The 26,725-nt window shown below is 42.2% G+C and overlaps 1 protein-coding gene and 1 pseudogene across 2 annotated transcripts; both read right to left on the bottom strand.

The window, feature by feature from the left end:
* Positions 1-7,978: 7,978 nt before the first annotated feature.
* On the bottom strand, positions 7,979-13,904 carry LOC308427479 (synemin-like; annotated as a pseudogene). The gene is made up of 3 exons: positions 13,888-13,904; positions 9,157-10,982; positions 7,979-9,122 (listed from the first exon to the last, which is right to left on the bottom strand). The product of its transcript is annotated as a synemin-like (transcript).
* Positions 13,905-18,253: 4,349 nt separating this feature from the next.
* On the bottom strand, positions 18,254-23,669 carry LOC308427536 (DNA-directed RNA polymerase III subunit RPC10; the record flags this gene model as incomplete). The annotated part of the gene is made up of 3 exons (XM_080925684.1): positions 18,254-20,710; positions 22,498-22,585; positions 23,559-23,669. The coding sequence occupies 3 exons, from the start codon at positions 23,667-23,669 to the stop codon at positions 20,583-20,585; spliced, it is 327 nt and encodes a 108-aa protein (XP_080781810.1). The 3' UTR covers positions 18,254-20,582.
* Between the last annotated feature and the right edge of the window lie 3,056 nt (positions 23,670-26,725).

Here is a 26,725-nt window from a genome sequence, read left to right as displayed (position 1 = left end):
TTGGTCTATAATGTCAACTGTGCTGGGTGATGTAGTATATGATTCATCAAATTTCAAAATATCAGCTCCTCTAGATCCAAGTAAATGTAAATAGAAAAAATCATCAGAAGCATATGCCTTCCCCTAGGTTTTTCCTGACATACTGTTGTGAGTATACTATATCAAAAACATATATGCCTTTTTATCTTCCCACAATTTATTGATTAAAAACAACTTTGCAAAGTTATGTTAGCTTTTATTATAATTTATCAAGTAATTCCAACCACAAGTTCTTTTTATTTTAATATCAATTTGTCATACAGACTCTGAGGTTACACACTTCATTTCACCTAATATGTAACATATATGCAATATACACATGTATTATAAATATTATATGTGTATGTGTATATATATAATCAGAATGACCACAAAAGTGTTAAACAAAAGTCACAAATATTAAAGAACCCATTGGAGAGCCCCTGACAGCAAACAAGATGCTAAGCTGTAGAACTCACAAGAAAAGGTTTTAGACTCTTGGCGAAAGGTGAAAGACTGAATGGCTTTTGAGTGGATTGTGCCAAACAGAAAGGGGACATCACCAAAGGGTTTGAGCCCCACAGATAGTCATTAACTTCTCTAACTTTGAGGCATTTGAAGTACATAATAGCTGGTCAGGCCACACATAGATTCGTCTGCTGCCATCACAGTGTAGAGGGGACTAAGTGAGTCAACCAGCTCATTCCTTGGTCTCATACATTTGAGAAGCTCGTGGAATTAATAGTCCTGATATTTAGTTTTAATATATTTATGTGTCCGTGTGTTCTAAATCTTTGATAAGCTTCTATATATTTGTTTATGTTGCTGAGTAAATTGTTAGCATGTGTCTTATGGTTTATGCTAGAGGGTTGTGTCGATGTGTACAAAGAAAATTAAGCCATTTTGCCCCCAAATTTTCACTTTAAATGAAGCCTCCTGCTTCTTTGTAAATTGCATTCAGGGCAAAGTATATCTGGAAAGACACTGTTTCTCACACACAAGCATCTTTAGGGCAGGCCACTAGTTAATTTTATAGTCTCTCTCTCTCTTTTTTGTTAATATTTACTCATTTCTACACAATACACTAAAATTTTGAATGACAAAAATAGGGAAAACAGAAGAAATTAATGGCATTTCTAAGGTTTACATGAATTACTTGTTCTCATTGGAAATGCTCATATTTTCTTGTCTTTTCTGTTTGCCTTCTTTGTCTTCTCATGTGACAACATAACATTTTGAAATAAAAAAAAAAACAGTGACTCATTTTTTCTCAAAAAATGTACACGTGCATGTACACACATACAGATAAACTTACCTATTGCTAATTTACATGTAGCTCTTTATAAGATTCGCATGTTTGAAATCAATCAACCCAATGAGTCTCATTATATAGCATTCAGTAAAACAAAAGGTATGGAGTTATAAGAAAATGTAGTGGTTTCTAAGGTTAGGGAAGAGAGAGGGGGCAGGGTGAAGGGGAGAAGGGGAAGGGAGAGAGAGAGAGAGAGAGAGAGAGAGAGAGAGAGAGAGAGAGAGAGAGAGAGAGAGAGAGAGAGAGAACGAGAACAGTACCCACCATATTTGAGGCCCTGAAACCTCTATATTATACCACAATAATTAATGTATTGTGCATTTGTCAAAGTCATAAGATTTTATATATCAATGAGCCTTGTGTAAAGTCTTGGCTGTTGGCAATAATAACATAGTTTGTACAAGTTCATTGACTGTCATTAAAATATGTACCTCTTTGTTGAAGAATGTTGATAGAGGTAGTTCACGAACATGTGGGGACATTCAATTTTGCTAGAACCTAAAATTGGTACAGACTTTGTGTAATACCAATACTTAAATTGATACTTTGTGTGAAAATCATACTTGCATTGAGATGGAGTATTATTTCTCATAAAGAATATTAAGAAACTTCTAGAAGCAAATCATCTATCAAAGAAATTAACTTTAGAGTGTATCACAGGGTTTGAGAATGCTTATCTCTTCATGGTGGACAGAATGGGTATCTAGACCCATTGTTAAAGTTAAAGGGTCTCACTTTACTTTAAACTAATGTTGAGTGTGATGTTACACATACACACACACACATAAACACACACACAGAAAGAGGCACAGACAGAGAGACCCTAGATGAACACATTCTTGTATGTCTTAAAGAAAACTAACCAACAGGTCTCTAGCAAACTAGAATCTAATCTATGTGGAAACAACAAGATGATGTTAAAATTGTAATTTCTAACCCCCTATGTAGATACTTTAGGGGAGAAAATAAATAGAAAGAAGAGAAATTAATACTTCTCTCCAAATAAGTATTGAACACGCATAATCAGAAATTATACATTAAGGAAAACTACTTTATGCATGTTTATAAAAAATGAAAGACCAATTTATTAAATGCCTACAATGATGGGGCTAACATTAATCCAAAATTTGACAAAAGCAATTTCATATGAAGACCATCTATTTAATAATTTGTTCATATGGGGACTCCAATGAAGGAGATAGAGAAAGGACTAAAGGAGCTGAAATGGTTGCAACCTCATGGAAAGAACAACATTATCAACCAACCAAACCCTCCAGAGCTCCCAGGGACTAAAACACCAACCATTGAGCACACATGGAGAGACCCATGACTCTAGTTGCATATGTAGCAGAGGATGGCATTGTCTGGCATCAATTCGAAGAGAGGCCTTTGTTCCAGTGAAGGCTTGTTTTCTCAGTGTAGGGGACTACCAAGGTGCTGAGGTAGACAGGGTGGTTGGGAGAAGGAGCACCTTCATGGGAACAAGTGGAAGATGAAATGGGAGGAGGAATGGGGGCAGGTGGGGGGTGTAATATTTGAAATGGAAATATAGAGAATATCTAATAAAATAATTAAAAAATAATTTATTCATGTTTTGATTTTTCATCACTACCTAAATGCAAGAAAATAGAGTTTTCAAAGATTAAAAACTAAGCTATTTGTCTAAAATTGTGAATCTCCATATTCAGCTTTGCTGTCCCGGTCTTCCTTGTCAACTGTGTTTTGACAGTCTTTTCATATAATTCTTTCATAGATTTGACTTTCTCTTACTTACCATTTCTAAAGAAGTAAATCTATATTCAAACATAATTGAGACTTTGCCTTTTATCTAAAATTCAGTGTGAATATAATTTAGAATCACAAAAAATAATCAGTAATGTCTTTTCCTACACTTTTTGTAATCATTAGTATCTCTTAATGTGCATTTTGTTTTTTCAGACATGGAAGATTGGCTGAGAATATTGCTGCTTTTCTAGTTGGCTTGAGTTTAATGCCTAGCCACTATATAGAGTCTCAAGGCATCTGTAACTGCAGTTTAGTTTAGGACTGATTTTCGTCTGGTCTCTGTAAGCATAGACGTGAACATGGTGAACAGATTATACATACAGGGAAAACATACACATAAATTAAAAATAAATAAATCTTAAAAACAAAACAAAAAATCTGCTAATTTGATATGCCTGGTATATGTGTGTGTGTGTGTGTGTGTGTGTGTGTGTGTATACATATACATACATACACCCCCAGATAAAAACAAGAACAAAACGTCAAAAACAAAAAAACCACAAAACAAATGACATCCTGTAGACTTAAAAACCTATTATACTTAAATTTTTATCTCAAATCCTAAGTAAGTTTACAAAGTCTCCTGGGATCTGTGTTCTGTTCTTCTCTACAGACTTTTTTTTTTTTACTCTGTTTTCCAGATAACATCTTTAAGGTAACATTTGGTCTGGATCAACTTTGATTTCCTCCAGGAATCAACATTCTTACCTTGAGAACTTTGAACTTTCTGTGCCTTGTTTCCTTTCATCCCTGAGGACAAGCTAAGCATGGTTCCTTCTCATAGAAGCCTCCCTTGATGTTTCCTTTTAAATTTTATTTATTTATTTAATATCCAGCCCCTTCACCTCCCATCCCCCACTCACATACCTCCTTCCCTCATTCTTCCCGCCCTTTCTCCCCTCACCCCTGGTATCACCCCATGCTAACCTGTCAAGCCACTGCAGGACTAGGCACATCCTCTCCCACTGAGGCCAGAAAAGGTGGCCCAGCTAGGGGAACTGGATCAACAGAGAGAAAAAAGATTCAGTAACAGCCTCCATTCCATTTGTTGGGTAACCTTCCTGGAGGCCAAGCTGCATATCTGCTACCTATGCACAGAGGGCATGTGTTTAGCCTATGCTAGCTTTTTGGTTGGTAGTTCAGTCTCTGGGAGCCCTCAGGGTCCAGGTTACTTGGCACTGTTATTCTTCCTGAAGGGTTCCTGTTCTCTTTCTGTCCCTCTTTTCTTTACTCCCATATATGCACAAGACTTGCTGACTTATATTTGGCTGCTGGGTGGAGCCTCTCAGAGGACAGTTATATTAGGATCCTGTCTACAAGCATAGTGGAGTATCATGTGATACTCCACTATGATTCTCAATTTGTGTCAGTCATTGGTTGACCATTTCCTTTATCTCTTCTTAATCTTTGTCTCTGCACATCTTGTAGGCAGGGCACATTTTGGTTGGAAGGTTCTCTGGGTGGGTTGCTGTGGAGAACATTTTTGGCAGGATACCTTGGGGCTGGCCAAGGCAGGAATCTGGCTTCTGTGCTACGCTCTGTAAGCACATTGTCATCTGTAGCTCTAGGCAGGCTCTCAAGAATGAAACTATAAGGAATCACATCCACATCTGAAGTTTGGGGCAGGGCTTTTAAGAATGTGGCATAGGGAAGTACATTCGTATTTGAAGCTCCAGGCAGTATCCTTAGATGTGCAGCTCAGGGCAGGGCAGATTTCAGGATGTAGGCACAGCAGTATCCATTTTTGTTTCTGACCTTTTCACCTGACCTCAGTTAGAGGTTTGCAGGATTGGGTGTCATTGGAAAACTTTGCATTGTGTTAGAGATTTGCCACTGCTTCATTACAGAAAGTTGGGACTTAACCCTCAATGTTTACTTGCTTTGTTTAGCTGGAGTTTTTGCTCTTACAATGGGCTTTATAATTTTAGAGAGTGGTCGTTGCTCCAGAAAAGTATCCAAATAATTGGGTTATCAGTCATCCTAGTCAAGATTGTAGCATAGAAAATTCGTACGAATAATTTGTTTTCTTTCTCCTCATATCTTTATTTCTACACATCCTTGTGGTAGCTCCCTTTGTAGGGAACAGAAGGTTAGCAAAATAAGCTTCTTCGATATTTCTAAATAAATACTTTAAAGCAAACTATCAAAACAACCAGTGGGAAGCTAAGAAACATTCAGTATCTTGTAGTCTGAACACAACAAACTGGAAGAGACTGGGTGTGCCCCCACCCTCCCTGCCCTACCATGGTGTTGATTTGACTCCAGAGTGACTGATTTCACAAACCTCAAGGAGCTGCCACAATGTCAGGGTAAAAGCCCTACTCTTAGTGACCTAGAGACATAGTAACCAGTGACAGCTGAGGACCTCCTTCTGGGGAATTGCCTTGATGGTGATTCCAACTTAGAAATGAAAATTAATGTTTCGATCTAAGACATTTATTTTTCAAGGAAAGAGTGCCAAGATATTTACAACCTGCTCACACCAGAACCCATGGACAAGTTCAGGAACTATGACATGGCATCCAGCTAAGCCCTCTTAGACTCCTATTAGATGCAACATTGTTGATGTGCCTTGTTTTATTTCACCGAGGCTGTACCACCTCAGCCACATTCTAACCAATTGCTCAGGTCTTCTAATTACTGTAAAAATAAATCAGTGCATCTCCGATGGCCTTAGAGAACAAGCTGCAGCAGTAACTCCCATCTCAGTCTGACAACCCTGAGTTCAGTTTGCAGGCTTTGTATTCAAACCTGCTTCCTTCCTGTACCCTGATGCAAGGCTTCTGAAAAACCTTAAACCGTTCTGCATTTCTCTTTTACTCAGCAACAAAAAAAAAAAAAAAAAAAAAAAAAAAAAATCTGGCTCTCCACCCACCTGCTGAAGCCAGAGGGGGAGATGTGCCCAGTGAAACACATGGGGAGAAAGGTCCTCCTGTACCATGCTCCTCCCCTACCTGAAGATGACCTCACCTAGGATCCTTCTTCCTCGGTACCCCACAGGCAGATTTGTGGCCTAGGTTCAAAAGCACAGCCCTGACCCAGGAAAGCTGGTATTCTGCGCTGTGGGCAGGGGCCCTTTTTTCTTATGTGATGCCAAATCTTCAGGGACCGGAGCTTTAAAAACAAAGTCAATGTCCAAATGAGCACACTCATTAAATTCTGTGGTGCACAGCTTCAGGTCCTTCATCTGTGGCCCACAAGGGTGGGGCCTTTGTCATCTGTCAGTCTGCCCTGGGGGCCTAGATGCTGGGTTCATGGGAAGTACCTGGTTCCCCCTCTAAATACTTCACTTAAATACCCCTGCCATCATTTCTTTCCAAAGTGCAAAAGGTGTTTGTGAGGTTTGTATACGGCTATTGCTTTTTGTTTGTTTGTTTGTTTTTGGTCTTAATTCTAGGCGCTCAGACAATACTCTGAAGGAAGTCTGTATGGAGTGGAGAAATGGTTCAGTAGTTAGGAGTTCTGACATTCTTCTAGAGCAGTGGTCCTTAACCCTCCAATGGCTTCGACCCTTCAATACAGTTTCTCAGGTTGTGGTAACCACCAACCATGTTGCCACTTTATGAGTGTTAATGTGAAGATTGGTGGATTTCTGATGGCGCTTCTTGGGTGACGCCTGTGAGAGCGTTGCGACCCACAGGTTGAGAACCACTGCTTTGGCAGGAGGCTAAGTACCCCAGCCTAGAGCAGGACGAAAAGGTGTCTGCTGCCTGGCAGCCTCCTATAGGCTTGAAAGGATGCTGTGAGTGACTATCATTGCTGGTGCCCCATGCCTGTGGCCAGGGCCAGCAAATCTGAACCATCAGGACAGACACATAAATCTGAAGCAACAACAACAGACCCAAGCTGTCTTCCCACAAATAATCTTGAGCCCTCTCTTTTTTAAAGTTCTGCACATAGAAAGCAATTCATTCAATTTGAAAATAATTTTAAATCTCTGATAAGTAATTTTTTCTTAAAGAAAAAGTCATCTAGTAAGACTTTTTTTTCCAAACATAGTCTTGCTTACTGTCTATAATTTCTTATAAAATAAGACTTAGGAAAGAGAAAAATCTACCTATTTTCTTTCCCAGTGTTAAGTTTACTGTTCGGTATTAGCACATGCAAACAAAACTTACCTTAAATATAGCATTTTAATCTGGTTAATGTGAAAGTGTCTTGCCTATAAACAGTAGAACAGATGTAAGCCACACCTGTGACCTGGTGCAAACTTGTAGAAACTGTCTCCACACGTGGAGAGAGAAATTTAGAGACAAGAACTTTTTAAGACTAAAAAGATGAAAAGAGTCTGTGAAAGTTCCAACTCAGATGAAAAATCCCCAACCTTTACAGATGGATTCTTAAGCAAACCAACTCAGCCTAAGGCGTCTTTAAATAAAGGTATTGATGACCAGCCTCCCCCTCCTCCTTTCGTTTAGTGAAGGACTTGTATTTTGAACACTTTGCACATTGATATGCGTCCAGAGTGCCTTTCAAGACCACTCATCAAAACCAACCCTTACCCTCCTCCTCCTCATTATCTAGATAGAGAAGGGCCACTTTCTTCTTGTCTGAAGCCAGCGACCTTTGGTCTACCGTTCTTTGCAGCTGCACCGTCTTGTCAAATCCAGCCTGCCCATGCCTCTCTCTCCAAGGGTCTGACGTCCATCCCCAGTGGAGGCCTGAGAGCTGGTGTTGGCGACACTGAGCAAAACCACAGCCATTGGAAGGGCTGCCAGAATGGGGAACCTGATCTCCTGCTATTCTTCCTCGGCTACAACCTCTCAGCAAAAGCCCCTGGAGAAAACCGTTAGCAGTCAAACCAGTTTAAGACCGGTCACGCCAACCCATGGCTTTCTAAGAAACACTGACGTTCAAGGGACGTCAGTGTTTCTGGACGTCAGTGGCCCGCCGTGTGGCAGTGTCCCCCCGTGCCTCCGTGAGCAATTCTCTTGTGCCGCCCAGATCCATCTCCACCACCTGCGCAGTGAGTCCTCCGTAGGACACCCGTTCTGTCCCCCACATTTCAGTGGGACCTAGTTTAACATGCCTTACAGAGTGGCTTACATCCTCCAGCACATGAGACTGAACAAAACCCGTTGGGCTGGTCACTTCCACGGTGGCTGACACAGGGTCCTGGGTAACATGCTGGCCCAAGCTGTGAGAGACCTGGTCAGCATCATTCTTCTCCCTGGTGGCCCAACGTTTGAAGAGAGTGCCACCGGCAGGCACCTCCTCTCCATCTTCCCCGTCTGGGCTTCTAGGCATTGGGCTGGAGCGCTTGGACAAGCTCTGTCTTACCACCGACTCCGCAGCCCTCTCTATTTCCCCAGCTTTATCCCTACTCAACTCCTCCAGGTCTAACCGATCAGCATCTACAGTCTGAGAGAGGTTGACTTCAGCCCTTAAGGTCACAGAACCTCCAGCGGACCTCTGGACTTCCTTTACATCTACTGAGACACTTCCTGGCTCTCCCTGGCTCTGTCTGGTCAGGGCAGACAGCTCCTCCTCCTTGTGCTCAGTTTCCTCTAGCTGCACGATGCAGGGACTCACTGGAGAAGACGCCCTTAATGGAGGTGTGGAACTCATGCGGTATTTTGATCTCTTTCTCAAAGACTGTGGGTTCGGCGTGGAGTTCACCACTAGCTTCTTCTTTCAAGTGAGCAGAACCAACTGCACCACCCAGGGAAGGTGCTGGGACCTCCAGGACCTTCGTGTGCTTCTCTTCCCCCATCACCTCTTCTCCAAGTCCCCTGCTCAATCTCGACTTGCCACTAGTCGACCGGATGGTGGACTCTTCCTCGATGTCGATCTGCCCATACACAGAGCCATCACCTTCCCTGTCGTGCACCCCAGGGAACTCATCTGGAGCAGACACAAAATAACTCTGCTCCCCCTCCAAGTCGCCCCCCTTTGTCACTTCTTCCACGTGAGGGACGTTCACCTGGGGCTGGTTGGTCTTCTGACGTGGACGCATTTGGAATGTCATGCGGGTCTCTCCTTCACCACCCTCTTCCTCCACAAACCCCTTAGTCCCGGCCAGCGTCGATGGAAACATCAGCGTCGTCTGTCAGCTTCGACTCCACAGCGATTTCTGTCCTGGTTCTCCTATCACCGGGAAACTCTTTCCTGTGACCTTGGTGTCCAGAAAAGTAGTGACAATTTCTTCGGCACCTGGAGACTGGATAAACTGCTGAAAGGTGGTGACGATGTTTTCTGCCATGGTCTCCGCCATACAGTCACTTTGCAGAGAGCAGGCAGTTTCCTAGGTGTCCAACTGGAGCTCTGTCTCTGGGTCTCTGCCTCTTCCCCCACCGTGGCCAGCACCCTTCCTTCCAGACGACTGCAAGTGTATTGTGGACATCTCTGGTCTGCTGTCCCAGGATACTTCTAGACGGATAGGCACGTCCCTTCCCTTTACACCTCTCTCCTCCCGTGTTTCCTTTTCTTTGGCCTCGTCCCTCAGATGCAGGCTTTCTGTGTTTCTAGCATCTCTATCTAACTCGGTCAGCTCTTCCCACCTCAAGTTTCTCTCCTCAGAAGCCTTCTCTTTAGAATCAAACATTTTCCCCTCTGGCTTTAATTTGATGGCCCCTGACCTGCCCCTTTCTTGTTCCTTAGTGCCTTGCACTTCTATTTTTTCCCCTAGAATGATGGTATTCTCGTTTGCCTGGGTGCTGTTCCCGGCACCTGCAGCCACGTTGCTCCCGTGACTTCTGTACGACTCTGGCAATATGGAATCTGTGGCCCGCCGTGTGGCAGTGTCCCCCCGTGCCTTCAACTTTGGATCTATGGCGGAATGTTTTCCCTTGAACGTCAGTGTTTCTTAGAAAGCCATGGGTTGGCGTGACCGGTCTTAAACTGGTTTGACTGCTAACGGTTTTCTCCAGGGGCTTTTGCTGAGAGGTTGTAGCCGAGGAAGAATAGCAGGAGATCAGGTTCCCCATTCTGGCAGCCCTTCCAATGGCTGTGGTTTTGCTCAAGGTATTTTTCGCTGCAGAAAGAGATTTTTCTCATTGTTCCTCTGCAGTTCTGAGTTGATATAGCGATAGGATGTGTTTCTGGACTCTTGTGGCATGTTTTCAACGTTCTGAGTCCAGATCAATATCTCCGGATTGCTTTCTCCTTCCAACAAGGCCCCTGTAGGTGGCTACCTCCAAGCTGAGGCCGGTTTTCACCTGTAGGAGTTCCTGGTAGTCCCGAAACCTGTCGGCCATGGCCAAGGAAAGGGCTTCCTTCTCATCCTCCAGGCTGTCAATCTCTCTCTGTCCCGCATCCGCAGCAGCTCATCCTCCAGCCGCGCGCGCAGCTGCTCCCACTCCAGTGCCTGGTTCCGCAGCCCGTCCACCTCCTGCGCGCATAGCCGCGCCTCGTCCTCCGCCTGGAGCCAGCTCCCTTGTCCGCGGCGCAGCGCCTGCTCCAGCTCGCGCACCTCGTCCTCTTACAGCTGCATGCTCTCCCTCCACGGCCACCAGCAGGGCGTAGCCCTGTGTACGTCCCGCAGGCGCGGTCTCAGAAGTGCATAGAGAGGCTGGTGGCACGGGCGCGTGGTTCCCGCACTTGGCGCTCCTGGGCCGCGTCCAGGTCGCGGTGCTGCAGCTCCAGCAGTTCCCTCCGCAGTGCGTCCTGCTCGCCCTCGGCCAGGGCTGTGGACCAGCTCGGTTCGTCCAGCTGCTGTCTCAGGCTGCGTGCATCCTCGGCATAGAGCGCCTGGTCCTCAGCCCAGCGGTCCTCCCGGCTCAGCCGGATGCGCAACTCCTCCAGCAGCAGCAGGCTCTCGAGCTCCAGCTCTCGCACCGGGCACACGTAGGCGTAAAGTCGAGGAGCATTGAGCTCCTGGAGTTCGGCCTTTTGGGAGCCCGTCTGCAGCTGCCAAGACAGCTTCTTACTGGGTGTGCGGCGGGGGTGGGGTGGGGGTGTTAGATTAACCGCTTGCCTCCAGCCCAAATCTTGTCCCCCTCCGCCCCCGCTGTGCCATGCCAGGGTTGCCACTGCCTTGGAGGCTAATTAACTGACTAAAACCTCTCCTTAAGCTCACCACAGGAGATCTCAAACCTAGGTCAGTTGTTCTCCAGAGATGCAAATCCTAGTTGCCTCTGCAGTTAACTGAGGGATGAAAAGTTTTGTAGAGAATATAGAGGAAGCAATTAGTTAACAACAGATATTATATAGATTATGATCGATTGTTGGCTGTCTGTATTTTTGCCTCACACCCACAGCAGTCCTTTGGCAAAAGGAACCATTTTTGACTTTAAAGTTTTTACACCCTATTATGAAGGCTTTGTTGTGTTAAAACAGAATCCCATTATACAGTAGTGAGGGTACTTTTTTTTAAGTAATGTCTAAACCTGATGGAATATTTATTGCTTATTTCAAACAGTTAAATTGGTTATTGCTAAATACTGATATTTGGCCTATTGCATGTGCAAACTTTTCAGGCAAAATTGACAATTGATAATTATTATCTAATAGAGTTGTTAATTCTTTTCTCTATGCATGCTTTTTTATTTTCTGCAAATTTACATGCAGCCCATAGATAATGTATTTATAGATGGTTCATCTATGAGAAAGCGGTATATAGAATTGGATCACATGGTCATTCTCTTGAATTCCCCCTGCTGCAGCAGAGATTATTGGATTATGCGCTGTAGCCACTGCTTTTAAAAGTTAAAAACTTAGTTAAACCTTAAATTTATATACTGATAACCAATATATATAGCTTATAGTTTGCGATTGCTTGAAAATTGTTCTTTTTTTTTTTTTACTGCTAATTTTTGAGTTTTACAATTGTTTATTCAAATACAACTTAATTTAAGAGAACTTACTGTTCCATACTTAGATATGTAAGAGATACTGGGTTGCCTGGATCACTGAGTAAAGGCAATGCCACAATAAATTTGTATACCAGGCAGAGTATAATCTCATTTTTTATCATCGAAATAGTAATGGCCTGAGACAACAATTTGATATTTCTAGAGAATGTACATGTCAAATTATAAAGATTTGTCCTAAATGTCCTCAGTTTCTTGCTATACCACATAATGGAGTCCACCCTCGAGGGCTTAAAAAATGATTTAAAAGGAGACAGATTAAACCAAGCTTTGCTTCTGCCATGAGGCTTAGGCCTCAGTCCAGCTGAAGTCATGCTGCAGCTTTAACTAACTTGTCTTCTTTCAATCCTTGCCCTGGCTCTGGTGGGACTGTTGGGATGTTGTAAACCCCACCCCTCAATTACCCAGCAGTAGCCAGGTATGCTCTACCCCAGTGACCTGACACTATAAAAGGGGCTGCTTGCCCCCTCCTCTCTCTCTTGCTCTTGTGCTCTTGCAGCCTTGCTCTCCCACCCCCACCCCTCCTCTTCCCCTTCCCTTCCCCCTCTCCTTCCATGTGCTTATGGCCGACCTCTACTCCTCTTCTCTCTCTCTCTCTCTCTCTCTCTCTCTCTCTCTCTCTCTCTCTCTCTCTCTCTCTCTCTCTCTGCCTCTAACACCCTAACTCTCCCATGACCTGAATAAACTCTATTCTCTACTATACTATTGTGTGGCTGGTCCCTCGGGGGAAGGGATTCCCAACATGGGCCCCACAGAGGTATCTCCCTTGCCTCCCACTCTCTTCATCCTTCCCCTAACAGTGAGAGATAAGATCCAGGAGCTACAGACAGACATACAAAATTCCAGGAAACGTGAGACTTCCAGTTTCTTGACCTTCGAAAACCCTATATGGAAGTGGATACTCCCTTTCATAACCCCTCTCCTAGTCATCTTTCTGGCATTACTGTTTGCTCCCTGCCTTATCAATCTTGTCTCTACATTCCTTCAATGATAGATACAAAAAATTTCTAACCAAACCATTAATCATTTCCTGTTGCAGGACTACAATCCATTACCCATGGAGGATCCTGATGTTAATGATTACCAAGCAGACCCCGATGGTGAAAACCAGCTACACCCCTACGACACCCAATACAGCAGGAAGCAGTTTAAGAGACCCGCCGCCCCTATTTCCTTTTCACCATTGGCTTCCCTATCCTCTCCTTTTCTCCCTTTTTATAAGAAAAAGGGAGGAATGTTGGCATTAGGATAGCTCCTTCCTCCAGCAATGGCTCCACCCACAGGTGACAGGAACCTAGCACATCAATTGCCATGGAAACAGCCAAAGCATTCCCAGAAGACATCAGTTCAGAATCCCACCTCCACCTGGGAGCAAGTGATGTCACTACCCCTACAAAAGACCAAAACCCCTCCTCCTCGATCTCTTTCTCTTCTTTACTCGGCCTTGACCTCTCCACGTGGAACCATGTTTGTTTGGTGTGGTCCGTCCGGGAATGGGCCAAGAAATCTAATTAACAGCACTAGTGACAGATGGTCTGTAGAAATTCTGGAAAAATCTACAGGTATGTATGTCCTGTGCATGGGACCTGCATGCTTCCCAGTGTCCTTTACCTTTAGTTTGCATCCCAAGGGGCACCAGGGAGTGTCCCATAACCTGCCTGCACAAAGGACCTGTCCCCTGATTTTCACTTGCAGCCAGAGCCTGCCTGCCTGTCATAGGTCTGATGAAGCCACTGTAGGCTTCCCTGACACCTGAAGAGACCACTGCAGGGAACCCTGCAGCCTCCAGGCCCTCCTTCTGTACCCACAATGTCCCCACATAACCCAGTGACAGTCTAAGCTCCTTCCCACATTTGTGGGGCCTCAGAATCTGACCATTCCTGCTGTGGCTCCTGTCATATCCACACTGGAAGCCCTTTACTCAGACTATCCCCAGCTGGCCTGTGACCTCACTGCTCTCACCCGTCCCCCGCCCCCATGTTCCCTGTGTACCTTCAGCTGTGTCTAGCTCTGGCTGCTTCCCTGCCTCCCCACGTCCTGTCCCAAATGCCTGTATTGACATGGTTCTGGGTCCCCACTGCTCAGATGCTTGGAACAGGTTCTTTCTTTGCTGTATGGATGGTTGTCCTGCAACTGCAGGACCGTACTTCAAGTAGTGGCAGTCAGAAATGGTGCTAGTCATGTCAGTCCTGTCCAGGCCTGTCTGTGACTGTGGCAATGTGTCTTTGGTTTGGCTGAGTGTCATTTACCTCCCTCATGGCCATATGATAACCCAGTACCAGAAGGGGAGGATGCTAAGGTGATGTTCACCGTTTGGAAAGAAGGGTGTGAAGGACACATGCCTGTCACCCTAGCATTGAGAGAAAGGACCTAGGAAGATGAGGCGTTTATACCATCCTGGGCTACAGAAACTCTGCATCAAAGAAGATGAGAGCTGGGGAACAGTTGGTGAAAGTCCAACCTTATACCAATACTCTCCAAATTATTCCACAAAACAGAGTCAGATGAACACTACCCAACTCATTTTTCCAGTCCACAATAACCCACATTCCTAAAACACAGAAAGACCCTACAAGGCAAGAGAACTTCAGACCAATCGCCCTTATGAACATTGATGCAAAAATACTCTACAAAATTCTAGCATACTGAACCCAAGAACACACCAAAACGATCATTCACCATGATCAAGTAGGCTTCATCCCTGGGATGCAGGGATGGTTTAATATACGGAAATCCATCAATGTAATCCACCATATAAACAAACTCAAAGAAAAAAAACCACATGGTCATCTCACTAGATGCTCAGAAAGCATTTGACAAAATTCAACACCCCTTCATGTTAAAAGTCTTGGAAAGAACAGAATCCAAGGCCCATACCTAAACATAATAAAAGCAATATACAACAAACCAATAGCCAACATCAAACTTAATGGTGAGAAACCTGAAGCAATCCCACTAAAATCAGGGACTAAACAAGGCTGCCCACTCTCCCCCTACCTATTCAACATAGTATGGGAAGTCCTGGCCAGAGCAATTATACAGCAAAAGGAAATCAAATGGATACAAATTGGAAAGGAAGAAGTAAAAACATCACTGTTTGCAGATGACATGATAGTGTTTTAAGTGACCCCACAAATCCCACCAGAGAACTTCTACAGCTGATAAACAAGTTCAGCAAAGTGTCTGGATATAAAATTAACTCAAACAAATCAGTAGCCTTCCTCTACTCAAAGGACAAACATGCTGAGAAAGAAATTAGAGAAAAGATACCCTTCACAATAGTCACTAACAATATAAAATACCTTGGTGTGACTCTAAGCAAGTGAAGGACCTGTATGACAAGAACTTCAAATCTTGAAGAAGATCTCAGAAGACTGAAAGATCTCCCATGCACATGGATTGGAAGAATCAACATTGTAAAAATGACCATCTTACCTAAAGCAATCTACAGATTCAATGCAATCCCCATCAAAATTCCAACCCAATTCTTCATAGAGCTGGAAAGAGCAATCTGCAAATTCATCTGGAATAACAAAAAACCTAGAATATTGAAATCTATCCTCAACAACAAGAAAACATCTGCAGGAATCACCATCCTTGACCTCAAGCTATATTACAAGGCAATTGTGTTAAAAACTGCATGGTACTAGTACAGAGATAGGCAGGTTGATCAATGGAACAGAATAGAAGATCCAGAAATGAACCCTCACACATATGGTCACTTAATTTTTGACAAAGGAGCTGAAAACATTCAATGGAAAAAGGACAGCCTCTTCAACAAATGGTGTTAGCTCAACTGGCACTCAGCATGCAGAAGAATGAAAATAGACCCTTTCTTATCTCCTCGTACAAAGCTCAAGTGCAAGTGGGTCAAAGATCTCCACATTAAACCAGGTACACTGAAACTATTAGAAGAGAAAGTGGGGGAAACCTTAGAACACATATGCACAGGGGAAATTTTCCTGAACAGAAAACCAATGGCTTGTGCTCCAAGACCAAAGATTGAGAAATGGGACTTAATGAGATTGCAAAGTTTCTGTAAGGCTAAGGACACTGTCAAGAAACCAAAACAGCAGCCAATAGATTGAGAAAAGCTCTTTACCAACCCCATATCTGATAGAGGTCTAATATCCAATATAGACAAAGAAACTCAAGAAGTTAGACTCCAGAGAATCAAACAATCCTATTAAAAAATGAAGTACAAAGCTTAAAAAAAAAATTCCCAACTGAGGAATATCGAATGGCTGAAAAGCATCTAAGGAAGTGCTCAACATCCCTAGTCATCAGGGAAATGCAAATCAAAACAACCCTGAGATTCCACCTCACACCAGAATTATTAGAATGACTAAGATCAAAACTTATTCAGAATGACTAAGATCAAAAACTCAGATGACAGCAGATGCTGGCAAGGATGAGGAGAAAGAGGAACACTCCTCCATTGTTGGTGGGGTTGTAAGCTGGTACAACCACTCTGGTAATCAGTCTGGCGGGGTTCCTCAGAAAATTAGACATAGTCCTACCTGAAGACCCAGTTATCCCACTTTTGGGCATATTGTATGTTGAGATACTCCAACATACAATAAGGACACATGCACCACAATGTTCATAGAAGCCCTATTTATAATAGCCTGAACCTGGAAAGAACCCAGATGTCCTTCAGTAGACAGATGGATACAAAAATTGTGGTATATTTACACAATTGAGTACTACTCAGCTATTAGAAACAATGACTTTATGAAATTCCTAGGAAAAAGGATGTCTAGAGAATATCATCCTGAGTGAGATAACCCAGTCACAAAAGAACAGACATAATATGCAGTTACTGATAATTGGATACTAACCCCAGAAAGCTCTGAATACCCCAGAAACAACTCACAGGCCATATGAAGCTCAAGAATAACAAAGGCCAAAAAGTGAAAGCCTCAGTCCTTCTTAGGAAAAAAAATAAGTGTATAGCACCCTCTCAGAGTGTGGTACACCTAGACCTTAAATCATTAATAATCCAAGAGCTAGGAATATAGCCTTGGTATTCAAAGATCATTATGTTTAATCTATACACACCAAGAAAACTCTCTCTGACTGTTTCCATGTTATGTTCTGTTCTACATGTACTTTATGCTTATGGTAACTAGTGGGATTTCAATGTATGCTATCAAACCTCTAAAAGAATTGCCAAAATACTTTTAAAAATCTGTACATGTATCTCTCTCTTCTTTATATAAAGTTGTAAGAAAATAAAGAAATAGATAGATAAATAAAGAAGAAGAAACCAAGAATGTTTCTGTCAGTAGACACCATCTTCAAAACACATTAAACTAGTTCTGCTTTGTAACTGATTTACTTTACTTCAGAAACAATGAATGTCGTTACTTTTTTGTATTTGCTCATACACATTTTACAGGACAGAACAATTCATGGTAGCTGAAAGAAACTTTCTTTAATTAAGACAATACACATATCAAAGTAAAATGCCCATGGCCCCTGTGCTCCTCACTGTGCCAGAAACCAGAAGAGTTTCTAATGGTACCCCATGTGCAGTTAGTTAAATGTGCATTATTAAGAAGAAAACAAGAACATTTCTCTCAACACATGTCATCTTCAAAATGCATTAAACTGTTCTACTTTGTAACTGATTTACTTTAATTCGGAAACAATGGATGTCCTAACTTTCTTCTATTTGCTCTTACACTTCTCAAAAATACTAGAACAATTCACTGTAGCTGAATGAAACGTTCTTTAACTAAGACGCTACTCAAACCAAAGTACAACGTGCTTACCCATGTGTTCCTCACTGTGTCAATAAACAGATAATTGTTTCTAATGTTAATTCATGTACAGTTAGCATTAAAAGTTTATCCAGTGGTAAAGTTGCCTCTTTAAGAAAAAACAAGAACATTTTTCTCAATTGGCATTATCTTCAAAATGCATTAAACTACTTCTTTGTAACTGATTTACTTTAGTTCGGTAACAACAGATGTCATTACTTTCTTGTGTATGATCTAACCCTAACCCCCAACTCTAACCAACACTAACCCTAACCCTAACTAACCCTAACCTGATTCACCCAAATCCTGACAAACCCTAACTCCTAACCCCAACACTGATACACTAACCCTGATAACCCTAACCCTAACCTAACCTTTAAACCTAACCCTAAGCCCTAACCCAAACCTAACCTAACCCTAATAACCCTAAACCCTAACAAACCCTAATAACCCTAGTTCCTTAACCCTTATCCTGACTAACCCTAACCCTGACTAACCCTAAACCTAACCCCTAACCCGAAACCCTAACCCCTAACCCGAAACCCTAACCCCTAACCCGAAACCCTAACCCACTAATTTTTAAATGTGGGAAAATGAAGTGTAGTTAAAATCTCTATCCAGCTAAGTTGTGAATTATAAAACAATGATGGCTACCTACATAGTCAGTAGTCCTTTTATAGATAGGAATTTTAACACAGTACACTAAAGCCTAAACACGTAACCTATGAGTCTGACTTTCCCAGCCTATAACTCACAGAGATAGTAAGATTTCTTCGTTGACAGTCAAAGTTACATCTTAACTCCCTTGTAACATGGTATATTAAGAACTGTTTGAACCCTTGTTATCTACTGAATCACCCTGTGATCTGAAAAAGAATTCTTCTGTTAGGCCACCCAATCATAAACATGGCTAATGTTAGGATACTTGACCCAATTATTGTAAAATTCTTTTCTGGGGCCTAATCCAAAATTCCAGTTTTCCCGAAAAAAAGTTCACTGAATGAACTCAGGACGACACATGCAGAAGCATGGAGGTATCTTCCCTTCCAACCCCTGCTGCCACTGACAGGCTGAGTTAGACCTCCATATATTCCAGCTTTTATCTTTCTATAGATTGAATCTAGTGTACAGTGGAAAAGCATTCACCTGTCAGTAAAAAGCCTATGGCCAATGAGTGAGGCAAGAAATGGACGGTGGGACACCTGAAAGAGGGTGAGAGGAATTCTGGGAAAAATAGTCAGACTTAGAAATTCACCTGGGCACAGAAGACAGTTGCATTAAACTGAGGACCAGGTAACCAGCCATGAAGTGGGACTTAAACTAGAATAAACAGGATAATGAAGTTATGAGCTAGTCCAGGAACAGGCCTGAGTCTATAGCCTAAACACTTATTTATAAATATAATTAAGTCTATAATTAGAGTTGTTATTTTGGGAAACAAAGAGGCTAGGTGGAAAACCCCAAGGTTATCTCTCTCAAGTGGTAACACTGCACGTTTGTGCCTCCTTGGGTAGTAGTTTAAAATACTGATAGATATTGCCCTGAGAAACTATTGCACTAATTTCTACTCCCACCAGAAATGTGAGGATGTCCTAACCCTTCCCAATAGTAAACATCCTCATTCTCCCACACAACACTGCCCTAGTACTAAGGACTGAGTCCAGACTTGTCATATGCAAATGCTCTAATACTCAATACACCCTCATTCAAAGAAGACTGTGTAGCTCTTCTCTGTAACAGAGTAATTGAAAGGAGACAATCAACAAAGTTACAAAGGCTTAAAAGCAACCAAAGATCAAAGTCAGCTTTGGTTTATGAAATATTCGTCCATACGATTACTTAAGGATTTTGTAAACATCAGATATTCATGGGGAGAATCTGTTATTTTAGATCTCTTTACTATCTACATTCCTTATCATGTGTGTGACTGTCCAGTTGCACAGAACAGAACAGCACTTCCCACATATAAATATGTCCACCTTACAGAGTGATTCCATTAGTGGTTTCAACAAATAGGTAACTTTTCTATTACTCGTTTGGTAGAGAAATTCATGCTTGAGTTCTCTGAGCCTCTCCCATCAGAAGTCAGTTCATATATGAGCTCATTCCTCACATAGTCTTAATATGTAACTTTTCTAAATATATTGAGGTTGAAATAGATTTTTGGATGGGGTTCAAATGTTAGATACAGGTTCTACTGTAGACCTTTCTCCAAAGCTGGTAATAGACAATGGTTTTAGTTACTTTTAAATTCCTATCAAAATCATCCAGAAAGTCCAAATTAAAGAATAGTTTTGTTTAGTTATTAATCATACAAGATAAATCATATAATTTTAGAATTTTAAAGTGATTTTTAGTATTTTTATAAGTATTTTCATAATTTGACTAGAAAGAAAAAAAGTTAAAAAATAGGGCTAGAGGTATAACCCAGTTGGTAGAGTACTTACTAGCATGCATGAGGCTCAGAGTTTAATCCCCAGCACTTCATAAAATTAAACGGTTCACATGCCTATAATCCTAACACAAGAATTATCATTGGCAGCAGTGGTGCACACCTTTAATCCCAGCACTCAGGAGGTAGAAGGTGGATCCGAGTTCAAGGTCAACCTGGTCTACGAAGCAAGGACAGCAAACAGTACACAGAGAAAACATGTTTTGGAAGACATTTAAAAAAAATACTGGCTACAAACCAAGTTCCAAGTTAGAATGGTAAGGAGCAGGGCCTGAACCCAAGCGAGATCCTTCTGTGTATCTCCAAAGAGCTGAGAGCCCCTATACATTAAGAACTTTATCTATTTCACCCTGGTCCTTCACCACAGAAGAGTCAGCCTCTTATATAGCAAATGGCTTCAGCACACAAAATTCATGCTTGCAGCTGGGCAGGTCCTGCCCTTAATCCCTCCAGCGATGTCCGCACTGAGCACTGCAGCACTTATAGAAGGTAGTCATTGGCTCGTCTGCAGAACGGGTCTGAAGCTGCATGAAGTAGGCACGGGGATGTTCACATTTTGGACATGGCTCTGAGAAAAGAAAAACAAGTTATCCACATTCCAAAAACACCATTAAGTGTGGGTAAACATCTCATCCCCATGCTCATTTAGAGTCCCTCGCTGATGGTGAGGTTGCCAACAGCAACATCCTTCCCACAGCACATCAATAATGAGACAGAAAGACCTTGTTTTATAAAAGCAACAAAAGACCTGAAATTTGAAAATGAGTAGAGGCTTGAAGTTTTTTGACATTGCCCCCCTTTCTATCCCTGGGCTCCACTTCCCTTCTCAACTCTGGCTCAGAATGGCTGAAAGACATTATGGGAAGGGTCTATCATAGTCTGTTTTGTGGGAATAAGAATGGCTGAAAGACAGTATGGGAAGGGCCTACCATAGTCTGTTTTGTGGGAATAATACAAAAATGCATGCCCACTGAGGTAGCACTTGGAAAACTGAAGTAAGAGACTTGCTATGAAGCCAGCCTGGAATACACAGCAAGAACTCCTCATTTTCCTGTCTCCATCTCTCAGTTGTACCTAGCTAATGATACCCTTTAACATAGAAGATCTGTATATTCCACTATTGAGGAAAAAACTACTAACGTCATCTTCCTTCTAAAATGGGTACTATTTAGAGCCATCTTCCTTCATTCCATTATTACATTTAAGTCTATCAAACATAAATCAAGATGTAAACATTTACTTTTTAATACTCCCAATTGCAAATATCACCCCTCCCTTTAACTTTTTAACATTATTATCTGCATGTTTTGCCTTCTGGTATTCTGTGCACCATGTTCATGCAGTGCCCTTGAATACCAGTAGAAGGCAATAGATCACCTGAAACTACAAGTACAGAAGGTCTGAGTTGCCATGTGGAAGTTGGGAAGGAAACCCAGTCCCATACTCTCAACCACTGAAATCCTGACCCACACTATTTATTGGTTAACAGACTGAGACAGGGTCTCATGAAGCCCAGATAAGCACTGACCCTTCTGCCCCCACCCAGAGAGCACAGAATCACAAGCTTAAGCAACCAAGCTTCACCCATATTTTATCCATATAATATTTTTTATTTTACCCATATCATATATTTTAATCCATATAATAAAAAATGAAATGAAAATAAAACATCAGGGCAAATAACTTTTTCAGTGTTGGTATTTGAAAATACACACAACATAACTCTCCTGAGAAACCCACACCCACTGAAGCATGGATCTCTCTCACCCTTCAGCAACTATGTTTGTCACCACTAAAACTTTTTTGTAATGAACTCCAAATTTGCTTCAAAAAGAAAATATTTACCAGATTTATTTTTAATTATACTTGTCCATATCTGACTTGAGAATATGAAACAACAGTCCAGGTATCAATCAGTGTGGTAACTTTCCTTTAAAGGATCCTTGAAAAAAACCTAATTTTAAAAATTCTAATATAGCCAGGTGGCAGTGGTATATGCTTTTAAAACCAGCATGTGGGAGGCAGACAGGTGGATCTCTGAGCTCGAGGCCAGCACAGTCTACAGAGCAAGTTCCAGGACGCACGTGTGCATTCGAACAATGGATGGTATAGGGGTTACAAAAAAAAAAAAAAAAAAAACTTTCCATAAATCAGGTCTCTCTAACTATCTGGGCTCCAAGAATCAAACTCAGGCTAACAGGTTTGGCAACAAGTGCTTTTAACTGCTGAGCCATCTTACTGGCCCTAATAATAGACAAGGTTGCATTTAATAATAAATTGATTATTATTAGATATAATAATAAGTAATAATAAATAAGGTTGAGTCACTGGCTCTGTTATGAAAAAAATCCTCACCTGCTGTAGAGTCCACATTCTCCCAGGCAGCTGCTCCACCAAGCACATCATCCACTTCTTTTAGCTTTGGATACTTTCGGTTTGTTACCTAACAGAAACAAGCCATTAGATTTGAAGTAATTGCAGTTTTACAAGCAGACCACTAAACCACAACCTCCCTTCAGCATTCCCTGTACAATATTTATCTTTCAAAGAGCAGTGTGAGTCACTGAAATATAGGGGGTTTGTGACAGCCAAGAGGTTCAATGTCAAAGACCTCTAGAAACTGAAGGAAACACCAGACAGAAGGAAAAATAAAAACCACAGCCTAGTAAAACCTTGCTCTTCTCTCATACCCCTAAAACACCTAATAATGAAAGACAAACAAATGAAGTCATTTAGCTGGGTACACCAGCACTCCCCAGGTCACATTTGGCTGCTTTCCTAAGTTTATCAGGCATCTCTGTCATTTAGAAATTATGTCACAATTCATCTTACCACAAATCCAGACTCTAACTCCCATGCAGCTCTAATGAACAAGCATTAGGAATGAAGTAGCTATTATTTTAAAAGAGGAGAGGGAGAGAGATAAAGTGAAGGGAAGAAACAGAGAGGCATATATGCACACATACACGAGGCGGGGAGGGGAAGAGAGATGAGAATGAGTAAGTGTGTCTCTGTGTGTTATTCAAGGAAGAGTGACTCGGGCAAAAGCAAGGACCTAACTGCACTACGTACACGGTGAGGATTCTCAAGAATAACGACAGAGGCTGGGAGCAAAAGAGCAACAAAAAGAACTCAAGGATTTGAAATCACAGGTGAGGAGCGGACTGGAGTCTGGCAGGGTGTGAATAAAATTCCCACAATTTTTTTGAGTATCACAAAGTAGGCAACGGAGAGCTAGAGGCGGAAGTCCCTGTAGTGGGGAAAAAAAGAAAAAAGAAAAAGAAAAGAAAGACTTCGACGTGGCCCGAGCACCGCCACTGGAGCAGCGACTGCTGGACTTGGGGTACCAGCGCACCAGAGAGCACAAAAGCCTACCGCGCCGAAGCTTGCTCTGTGCACCCGCTTGTGGAACTCACCTTGCGTGTGATATTATGGACGTAGGGGCAAGTGTTGCAGGCGAAGCGATGGCAACGCTGCCCCTCCTCCACAATCAGTCCGTTCCCGCAGCCCGGGCAGAACAGCAGCATAGCTCCAGTTTCCACTCGTCAGTTCGGTGTGGCGCTTCCGCGGTTCAGGCGCCAATCAAAAGCCGTCTCACTTCCTCCGCTACTGGCAACCGGCAGTGGCAAAACGTTCCCAGGAGGCACTGCGGCACACAGCCTCGCACATGCCATTGGTCACCGCAGATAACACTTCCCCATCCAGCCAATAGCAGCTGTCCGTGTAGTTTCTGCGCGTGCGCACATGACTCCCTAGCGGAACGGCCGACTAAGAGGACTGGCCACATACTGCCGGCAGATGGACCCACCAGGATACCCTGGTGGTCGGTGACAAGTACTGGGTGATGAGGAGATACTGCCGCACTCTGAGCCCTGGATGTTTTCCAGGAGGATCTTGCTGCTCCGTAATATTCTCATCTGGGACGGACAGACAGAAAATAACCAAATGTCCCAGGAACTTTAGTTCGGCTCAGTCTCCAGTGTCAATACTACATCTCAACTGCTGTCTGACTACGTAGGGATCTCCTATCTGGACCTGCCATCCCTCCATCTGGCCATTTCTTCACCTGGTTTCAGTTCTGCCCCTTCACTTACACAGGTAGACTCAACTCTGCAGATAGCAGTACAATCAGCTCCTTTCCACAGACATCCAGCTGGTTCTTTTATCTCGTTCCTATAGACATTTATATTTCCCAGTTATTGCTTCTCAGACATCTTTGAAACTCGTTGCCTCTTTAATCCTAAGCAGTCATTCTCTGTGTGTTTTGTTTTTTGTTTTGTTAACTATACACAAACTAGATATCTAGGGAGAGGAACCCCAATTGGAAAAATGTCCCCAAAAATTGGCCAATAAATAACTCTGGAGGCATTTTCTTGAGTGAAAATTGGTAGGAGAGGGTCCAGCCCACTGGGGGGCAGTGTCACTACCAACCACTGGTCCTGGGTGATATAAGAAAGCAGGATGGAGCTGAAGAGATTGTTCAGCTGTTATGAGCATTTGTTCTTGCAGTGAACACAGGTTTGATTCCCAGAACCCATATGATAGCTCACAAACGTCCATAACCTCCAGTTCCAGAGGATCCAACGCTCTCGTCTGACCTTCGTAGGCTTACCAAGAAAGCCTTTGGTGCACAAACAAGTACTCAAGAAAAACGCATACACTTAAGTCTAAGAACAAAATGGAGAAGAAAAAAAAAAGCAACCTGAGCAAGTCATGTAAGCCAGTAAGCAGTATCCTAGCATGGTAATGGCTTCTGTTTCTGCTGCAAGTTCCTGCCTTGGCTTTCCTAAACAATGGACTCTGACCTGTAAGCCACATAAACCCTTTCCTTTCCAAGTTGTTTTTATTTATGGTGTTTTATCACAGCAATGGAAACCTAAGACTGACTGTGTGCTGTGTAGCGTGAGATTTGAGAGTTGATAATAAGTTCATAAAATAAAAGGAAAAAACTTTCCAGTTAATATTACAAAGAAAAGCAGGAATACTTCAAAGTTGCTTTCATTGAAACTGCTATACCTTCTGACTTTCATGTCATTTGACTTTATAAAGAAACAAATATATTTGTCTATATTTCTTTTTTTGTCTATGTTTCTAACATCACACTCAAATCAATATAAACCATTTTACTACATGTATATAAAATATAGTCAGTTTTAAATATATACAATAAAAGGTTAAATTTTACAGCTTATTTATTAATTTTTGAGGATTTATTTTGCCTACACATATGTCTGCACCACATGCATATAGTGTCAGCAGTGGTCAGACAAAGGCATCAGATATCCTGGGACTAGAGTTATGGACAGTTATGAACTACCCTGCAATTGCTGGAAATGGAACCTAGGTCCTCTGGAAAAGCAGACAGTATTTTTAATCACTGAGGCACCCCTCCAGTCCCCTGATTTATTATTTTTATAAAGATAAATCTGAATGCAAAAAATGGATAGTTAAGTGATTGTGCATTCTATTGGTATGTATGTTGGAGCTGGGAAACAAAGAATCACTAGAAATGGCTGCATATGTCCTCTCATCAGCCCAATGGTAAGCAAGCCCCAAGTCACACTCTCTAGGACACACAAAAAAGTGTCCCTCAGATTCTTTGACAGGTTGGAAACTGAGGTGGGCATGATGTCTTTTCATAAAGATGGAGTGGGGAGCTGTCATGAACTTTAAATGTAACTTATTTTCCTGTATTGTCATCTCAGAGGCTTACTGCCTTGTCTGCTACTCTAGGCCCAGTCCTGGAAACTTCTGTAGAATCTAATTTAGGTCTAGAAGGTTTTCAGTTGCTGATATTTACTGCTGAGTAAGCTCACCCTCTCTAGTTCTTTCTGAGCTCTGGTTGGCTGGCTCAATTCAGCTGTTCTCACACTACTCTCCAAGCTGACTGATTCAATCTGGCTTCTCTCTCTTAGCCTCTCAATTGTTCTACTTGGCTTCACACTAACTTTGACAATATGTTCTAATCTTCTGGCACATCTGTCTTCATCTGTGTCTAGCTTGTTCTCAACCTGTCTTTGTAAAAACTGTTGCAGGAAAACTGCCTCCTTCCTTCTCTCTCTTCTCATGAGAGTTGGGCGTATTCTATTCTAAAAATCTTTTCTCGAATTCATCACTTTGTCTGCCACTCAATTAGACATCACTTTCAAATATGAGTGCTTCCTTCTACAAATTAACTTTATCTTCATTGTTTGGCATTAAAGGTGTGTACTAAGGGTGTGTCTGTATTCCTGCCAGCAGGATTAAAGGTTATGTGTTAAGAGCCAAGCTACACCACAACTAAAAACAACATAACCCGAGTTCACAGTGTGATTTAAAAAAAAAAAAAAAAAAAAAAAAAAAAAAAAAAAAAAAAAAAAAAAAAGCCTGCAACAATGAACCTGAAGTTCCATCATTAGTCCTGAAGAGCTGACCTAAAATACAGCTGGATGGTGGAGATTCCAACACAGTAACCGCAACATCAAGCAAGATCTACCATGTAGATATTGGAGGCCAGTGCTCAGCACACATGCAGTTTTCCTGGTCACTTATGTGTCTCCTTGTTCCCAATTATTTGCAGGTGAAGAGGCTAAAGCATGGAACT

The sequence above is a fragment of the Micromys minutus genome, assembly GCF_963924665.1.
Source record: "Micromys minutus genome assembly, chromosome: 11".
NCBI classification, from domain to species: Eukaryota; Metazoa; Chordata; class Mammalia; order Rodentia; family Muridae; genus Micromys; species Micromys minutus.
The sequence above is the reverse complement of the archived record's forward strand: the minus strand, read 5'-3'. Positions and strand labels throughout refer to the sequence as shown.